This window comes from Brienomyrus brachyistius, chromosome 3 (genome assembly GCF_023856365.1).
Source record: "Brienomyrus brachyistius isolate T26 chromosome 3, BBRACH_0.4, whole genome shotgun sequence".
In the NCBI taxonomy this organism is placed as follows: domain Eukaryota; kingdom Metazoa; phylum Chordata; class Actinopteri; order Osteoglossiformes; family Mormyridae; genus Brienomyrus; species Brienomyrus brachyistius.
Genome location: NC_064535.1, coordinates 8,313,460 through 8,320,803, shown reverse-complemented (window position 1 = coordinate 8,320,803; position 7,344 = coordinate 8,313,460). Strand labels below are relative to the sequence as shown.

At 42.8% G+C, this 7,344-nt stretch overlaps 1 protein-coding gene across 1 annotated transcript; it reads right to left on the bottom strand.

Moving 5' to 3' along the window:
- Window positions 1-2,993: 2,993 nt before the first annotated feature.
- On the bottom strand, window positions 2,994-5,101 carry soul2 (heme-binding protein soul2). Its single transcript, XM_049009568.1, has 4 exons — window positions 4,932-5,101; window positions 4,715-4,841; window positions 4,370-4,532; window positions 2,994-4,261 (listed from the first exon to the last, which is right to left on the bottom strand). The coding sequence occupies exons 1-4, from the start codon at window positions 5,052-5,054 to the stop codon at window positions 4,087-4,089; spliced, it is 588 nt and encodes a 195-aa protein (XP_048865525.1). The 5' UTR covers window positions 5,055-5,101; the 3' UTR covers window positions 2,994-4,086.
- Between the last annotated feature and the right edge of the window lie 2,243 nt (window positions 5,102-7,344).

The window sequence follows — 7,344 nt, the reverse complement described above, 5'->3', positions numbered from 1 at the left end:
CAGCTGGGAGCGTCGGGGACCGATAAAGCGGGATATATCCGCCTCTTGCCGTTAATGTGCCTTCGCAGCTGTCATGCACATCCCCGTGATTTAAAGGAACCTGGCAGTTGGTGGCAGGGTTTGGCGGGACAATGTGGCAGAGGGTGCCGGGTGTTGGCAGGCAGGCCAGCACAGGTTATCAGCCTCTGCCAGGCTCAGGCAGGCATTGGTCTCACAAGCGCTGACATCTCCACACCGTGTTCGAGATCCCGTGCATGTGCGTGAGCCCAAAGGATTTAGTTTCTTCCATGGCTGCTGTTGCTCACATATACATTTGTTTTTTTGTGCAGCCAGACCCGAAATATCTGCATGTGTGCATGTGTGTGTATTTATATGTGTCTGGGTTGGTGCCTGTTTGTCCAGCGACACCCGCTGTAACAATATGTATCCATGTGTATTTAATGAGGTCACAAAGGCCAGAGCCTTGCCTATGTCCGGACCTGCTGTACTTCCAGACCAATGGGTCATATTCCCCAACAGGTCAGTCAAGGTACAACCAATCCGATCCTCTCCTCCCCAGAAGAAACAAAGATGGTCATTTGGTCCATCCATGCATGTGTTGAAAGCCTCGTAAATTTCTGCTTAATCATTAATGACCACAGAAGAGATCTTTATAACATAAATATGAAACGTGAAAGCCACAAAATCTCCTCGAGAATAGATCATATATTATTCATGATTGGTCAGTCAAAGATTTAACACACAGGGGACTTCTGTAATATTTCAGAAAGGCTACTTAGGGCATGAGGTCAATAGCATGACTGGAAAAAGACAATCCTGACACTTTGGGAACTGGACAGATGAGTGGAAACACACAGACACACACACTGTGCGGAAGATCGAAAACAACAAAAATATTTGAGGGTAACCAGAGGCAGTTGAATTTAACGTCACCGCAGAGTGTTAGTGTGAATCCAGAGAGGCGCAAACACAAACAGTCCTATTCCCAGAGTCCTACAGCTTGGCGTTTACACATAAATGGTTTCACTGCAGCCCATGCGCTGGAACAGAGGCACACCTACAGATTCCCGACTCCCCCTCAGCGCTCACTGCAGTCTGATGCCGCTCTCTTTGTTCCCTCCAAAGCTTTCAGAAAAGCTCTTTGCTGGGTGGCCCCGTGACGACAGCTCTGAATAAAAGTGCTTCATCAATAATGGATACGAACCAGACGTGCAAAAGAGCCTCCGGTAGCGAGAAGACCCGATTTCATGCACGTCGTATCTGCAAGTCACCACTGGGCGGAGCGTAGCTGCGTCTGTCCACCCTGCAGCCCAGAACAGGATGCGGATCCCAGGCTATAGTGGGAAACTTCTGTTGTTTGGGTCTGAGGCCGATGGCTTCTCTTCAGCAGTGCCCAGAGGTGTAGCCTTCCACATAGCTTCTTGGAAGACCTTAGCTTCTCTGTCAGTATGATCATACTAAACCCCAACAATCAACCCATTGGACTGACTTCTAGTGGTCTGTGCTACTCAGAAGCCTAAAATGTGTGGGACCCAGCTTTTTGTATTAATTTAATTTTTCAGTTCAGTTTATTATGGTGGGTCTCAGAGGGCATCAAGTGAAGAACACTGCTAGATTGTACTGTTTGCAGACTTTTCGAGGGGCAGATGCTTGAATTGGGGGGTGTGACTTAGGGTAAATTTTGTTGGTCCAGGGGGAAAACTTTGCATGATCATCCGTCATCGAAAAGGGGCACTTAGAACCTCAAATGTTGGGGGTGATTCAATTATTTGGGCACTCAAGCACCCCCTGCCCCCCCCCCGTGCCTGTCCTGCACTGGATGCCAGCCCACCGTAAGGTATGTACTCACACAGAATCACACATTATGGGCAATTTAGCGATACTAATTCATCTAACATCACATGTTTGGACTGTAAGAGGGAACCGACACAAACGGAGAGCAAGCAACCCCCACACGCAGGGCTGGGAGAGGGAATCGAGCCCCAGATGTGAGGCTACAATGCTGAGCGATCAGCTACTGTGCCACCCTCCATCTTGAAACGCTTTGTGAAAAATTCCGACAGCATGTTCTGCAAAACCTGCTAAACTGTCATGGATAGCAGCCCCCCCCCCCCGAACCAGGGGTGAGTGATATATCTAGCCCTGGATGGACATGCGCTATAGTTTCCTGTGACAGTTCCCATATGAAAAAGCATGTTGTGAAGTTATATAAAGTGAACAATGGAATTTCCAAAACCGCTGAAAGTGCCCTAACAGAACAATATCTGGGATTGGTATTCTTCATCCACAAAACAGGCAGTGCCATCTAGTGCACATTAATGAGTACTGCAGCAAATATTTTGGCAGTACGTACACATTATTCCCGCAGCGGAGGAACTATAGGCGACTATAGTGAAGAGAAGTTATCCAGAAGGAAAGGGGGTTTAAGCCCATTCTCTCATATATACCTGCTGTATCACGTCATCATGTTTCTGCTTGCAGGACACACTCCCCCCCACCCCTAGGTGGAGCCCGATAGGACCAATTAGGATGCCTCTCCATTACCGTGACACAGTGCTTCCTGAGTCCTCCAGAGGTTTGACCCACATTCCCACAATACATAACTCTACTGGGGGTGGAGTGGGGGGGGACGTCCACACTGATGGGACTGAGTAATGAAACCATGCAATTCCAGAGGAAGTCAAATGTGTGATGGTGCAGCCGCTGAGGTGTGAGCGCTGGGCAGTCCTGACTGCCTCTGGCTGGGGGGGGATAAATCTACCCAGGTTCTATTAAAGCCACGACGGGAGGGGGGAGGGAACGGCTTTCTGTGCTTACAATGTGAGACAGACCTCAGTCAGGCTCCAAGACCCCACGCAACAGTATAGTACCCAGCCTTAACTTAGTATTTCCTAAACTAGCCTAACCACCCCCCCCCCCAATCCTGTTTCAATGCATTAAACACACCTATGGCCATAAATCACTTAATCAAAACATACCAGCAAACACACAAGGACTCTTTCCATAGTTTTATTTTGAATATTATGTGATACACTTTATTACACACAGAGTGCACCTTCCAAATCATTCATTTTGTCACTTCTGTGGGAATTTCTTGAACATCTGCTAAGTACATAATGATCAAAGGTGGCTGTGGCTGTGACTGAAGTCATGTCACACAACATACTGACATTTATGTATATACCAGACATATCTGAATATCCAGTCACGTCCCATCTAGCACATAGCACACATTCATCAGCTTCTGTTTGTTCGTTTTGTCTCGTTTGAGCAACAGAAAACTCTCCTTAGTGAAGCAAATCTTGCTGACCTAAAAACAAACTAAAGCCTACTGTAAATATCCATCAGCCTTGTTTTGATTTGTCTGATTTAAAGCAGTAAATGAGTTTTTATTGCCCTAAATAATCATCTTTGATAAACATCAGAAATTCTAAGATCCCAGAAACTAAAACATGGCATCTTAAAGATAACAAACAATAGGTATTTTATTCAATTATTTTCTTAGACCTTATTTGGAGTTAATAACACGCAATAAATCCTTGCTTTTATTTATGCATCTTAAATCCTTTAATCATGCAATTGTAATGTACTGTATGCTGCATTTTCTCTGAACAAATGTCTTGTTAAACAACCCGAACAAGTGCTACTGCTCAGAGAGTTTGTACCATTTAACCTCCGGGTAATTAATTGTCAACCTGGAATGAGGAAATGTCCGTAACACATTCTTCAAACCGGTTAGTCGGCTGAAATTATGAAGTCGTTTCTCGGACATACTCATCTTACAAATCACAGATGACTGGTATTTAGGGAGATTTTATTGCAAAAGAGTCTAAAGCAACAATCTGCTTTTAAAATCGGCTTTTAAAAATTAACACGACAGCGAAACATTAAGTAAGACATTCGGCTATCACGTCTAATATGGTGAAGTTATCGGAATACAGGACAGATATGCATGGGCATCCCGGCGAAAGAACATCGTTTACTGAAAAAAACGAGTAACTGCATTATTATATACAGAGTAGTATTATAACAGTAACAGGGTTGCCAAGCCCTGCTTCGGGGGGGCATTAATAAGTATCAGTAAACTCAAACTGCGGGGACCCAGACCTCATTGTGCCTAAAAAATAATTTCCATGGAGGGTCATAACCAGCGGCAACATAGTTCTCAGCGTCAAACTCCTTCCCTTCCTTCAGCAGGTCTTCCCGTAGCTGACTGACGTTCTCCAGCCAGTCTGACTCCGAGGCTATTCCATCAAAGGTTCTAGTGGCAGAGCACCATGCCCAAATAATGATTAAGGCACGCAAACAACACCACTCAATAACTTAACTTATGCAAGCTGTTATTCTGATTTGTTCAATTGATGCTTACCTGACAAACACCCTGCCTTCGGGTCGGTCCAGACTCACAACATCTGTGTTAGTGGGTGCTGGTAGGTCGAAGTTGGGAGGAACGTAAAAAGAGATCGATACCGGATCCTTGTCCGACTGAGACGTCGCTACGATAACTGGAAGAGTCATCGGGATCTCCTGACCTGTTACAGGAAGCAGCAATATTATCGTTCTGAAAGATATCCACTGTATTACAGCTTAAACACCTTATATCTGAACATTCACACTGATGCAAATTTCAATCTGCAATCTGAAATGAATTTCCAAAAAAAGGTTAATTTTTATTTATTTTCTTCGTTTAGCCCACTTACAAAGCCTTGCTTACTTCTCTCATTTTCTCCGTCGGTGTATCCATACAATTTCATAAAACCGTCGTACACGACCGATGACGCCGTATTTTCAATACCAGTCATTATCCAGCGGCTGGCGTTATAGTAGCGTTCCTCGAAAGTCTGTTCAGTAAGAAAAAGAAAATGTCAGTAAATAAAGAAACGATCAACAGTAAATCACCGAAAGAAATAAACGCGATACAATCACTTTACCTCATATTCTCGAATGAGCTCGTACTGCGGACATTCATAGCCATGGCAAAACCAAGGCACAGACCAATCATCTGCGGATGTCAAGGCCAAAAGGAGGCAAAAGACGAAGACAATCGCTGCCATTTCTCAGGTTCTCACTGCAACACACGCGGTTGCCCGAGATTAAATCACAACCAACAATTTACAGCAACTCCCACTTCTTATTTTAGCGCAGATTTCATTTTACCTGCATAGCCGGACCTCCCACAGTAATCATGTAATTAAAGTCACAATTTCCCATACCTGTACTGAAGTATATCAGGCAGAACAACACGTTCCATACTTGAAATGTTACAAAAAAAGATAATAGACGTTTGCTATGTATTTAAAATATATTTAGGGTAATTAAATTTAAACCTTATCCGTTTTCACTAAGAAGATGCCTCATTTTAATTTCTTAATTAATCTTTAGATGGAAAGTGTTTTATATTATATTACGTTATTTTACAGATCTGATTATGTATATCCTAAACTATGGTGAAACTGTATTTATCTTGCAGGAGAAGCAGGACACCGACCCTTGCATGGACTGTAACAATGAAGAATAGTTTCCTCGTCTTACTGTGTAAACTCTTGAATAATTGAAAATGAAATTAACAAAGTTTTTACTGCATGAGCGTCAATCCGAACACTCGGGGCTATAGTCCCAAGTATTTTATCCCTGATCTTAATCTTCCTTCAAAAACAAATAAGTCAAGCCCCAGGTAAACTCGAGAGCCCCTGATATTTTCAATAGCTAGACACTGTCCTGGTTAATCTCTTTGTTTTTCACACCGTACTTTCTAGAACAGGGCAAATCAAATCACGGTCCTCGGGGTCCAAGCCCTGCTGATTTTCCATCCTTCCTTTACCAGTGAGCAGGGTGTAAAGCCTCTGGCTAATCAGAATCAGTAATTATTGAACTAGCTATCTGGGAGAAATGAAGACAAGGCCTGGATTTGAAAATGAGGGCCAGCTTGCGGTCCACAACTTCAGTGGATCAGCCATTCAGGGAAACTGGGTGACACACTGGGCCACTATTGGAAATGTAGTACCTGTGTACTACTGAATCCGCGTGCTCCTGAAGGTGGTTGTAGTTGAAACAAGTAGTCAAGAATAAAACGGAGAAAGCTTTCTGCCATCTTGTGTATTTTTATTACTGGGGATAGTGACAGCCCCGGGTACAGTAGTGGCTAACCTCTGTTTAAGCCGTGAATCTTTCTTTATTGTAGTACAAACTTGGGAGAATTCGCCTGTACATCACTAGGGGGCGACAGGATATTACGTTCGACGAACACCATCATGGTGTTTCGCTCTTCGTGATACGTTTTCTGAACGTTCTCAGCACAATCATGTGGAGGAATGGCATGAAGACGGATATTATCCCAGGGTAAATACAGTCGACTGGGAAGTTACATTATGCAATTAATTATTGTCGTAACTTCTAATTATAAAACCTTGATGAAATATGCCAGTATGCTACTGGTAGAACACACTATTTTTCTCAGGATTCAAACAGACACTTTTCATTTGCCATAAGCCACAAAAAACAGATAGATAGATAGATAGATAGATAGATAGATAGATAGATAGATAGATAGATAGATAGATGGATGGATAGATAGATAGATAGATAGATAGAAGGATGGATGGGTGGATAGATAGATAGATAGATAGATAGATAGATAGATAGATAGATAGATAGATAGATAGATAGATAGATAGATAGATGATGGGTGGATGGATGGATAGATAGATAGATAGATAGATAGATAGATAGATAGATAGATAGATAGATAGATAGATAGATAGATAGATAGATAGATAGATAGATATGGTTCCCACCTGTCCTGATTCATGTTCATTCATTCATTATTGCCTGCTTTTCTTCAGCTCCTTGCTAATTCCTTGTGGCTGGTTCCCTTTGTTGCCTTGTGTTGTTGTGCTGGTTCCTTGGAGTGTAGCTTTCCTGAGTACCTCCCTGCCTTTAGTACTGTGGTCCTGGTACTGCCCCAGCCTTGATTTCTGTTTTATCAGTTCTGTTTAGAACCCTCATGGTTCCTTTATTTTCTGGTTAGCCCTTTGCATTAGTTTTGCTAATAAACTCCTTTTGTTGGAGACTCTTTGTGGATGTAAAGATCTATAGGAAACTGATGCCATTTGGAGTCAAACAAGCAGCAACAGCCTCATTTGCATAACAGTACCAATTAAATAATAGTGAACAAATTAAGAAATATATTATCTTCAATTAAATAGAACTAGAGGAACTTCACTCTGCATTAGACTACATAGGTTGCCATACTGTAAGTAACACGTTAAATCAGAAGTGCTATGTTTGTGATGAAGGACATGGGTATTTGCGTTTTGCTATATTTTTGCGCACATATCTGGCTGA

What these genes read in the sequence shown, in the direction of transcription:
- soul2 (XM_049009568.1), bottom strand. Translation starts at nt 5,054, where the DNA reads ATGGCAGCGATTGTCTTCGTCTTTTGCCTCCTTTTGGCCTTGACATCC. An exon ending in AGCTCATTCGAGAATATGAG is followed by an intron (nt 4,842 to 4,931) that starts GTAAAGTGATTG and finishes CTTACTGAACAG; the next exon opens with ACTTTCGAGGAACGCTACTA. An exon ending in GAAGGCAGGGTGTTTGTCAG is followed by an intron (nt 4,262 to 4,369) that starts GTAAGCATCAAT and finishes CTCTGCCACTAG; the next exon opens with AACCTTTGATGGAATAGCCT.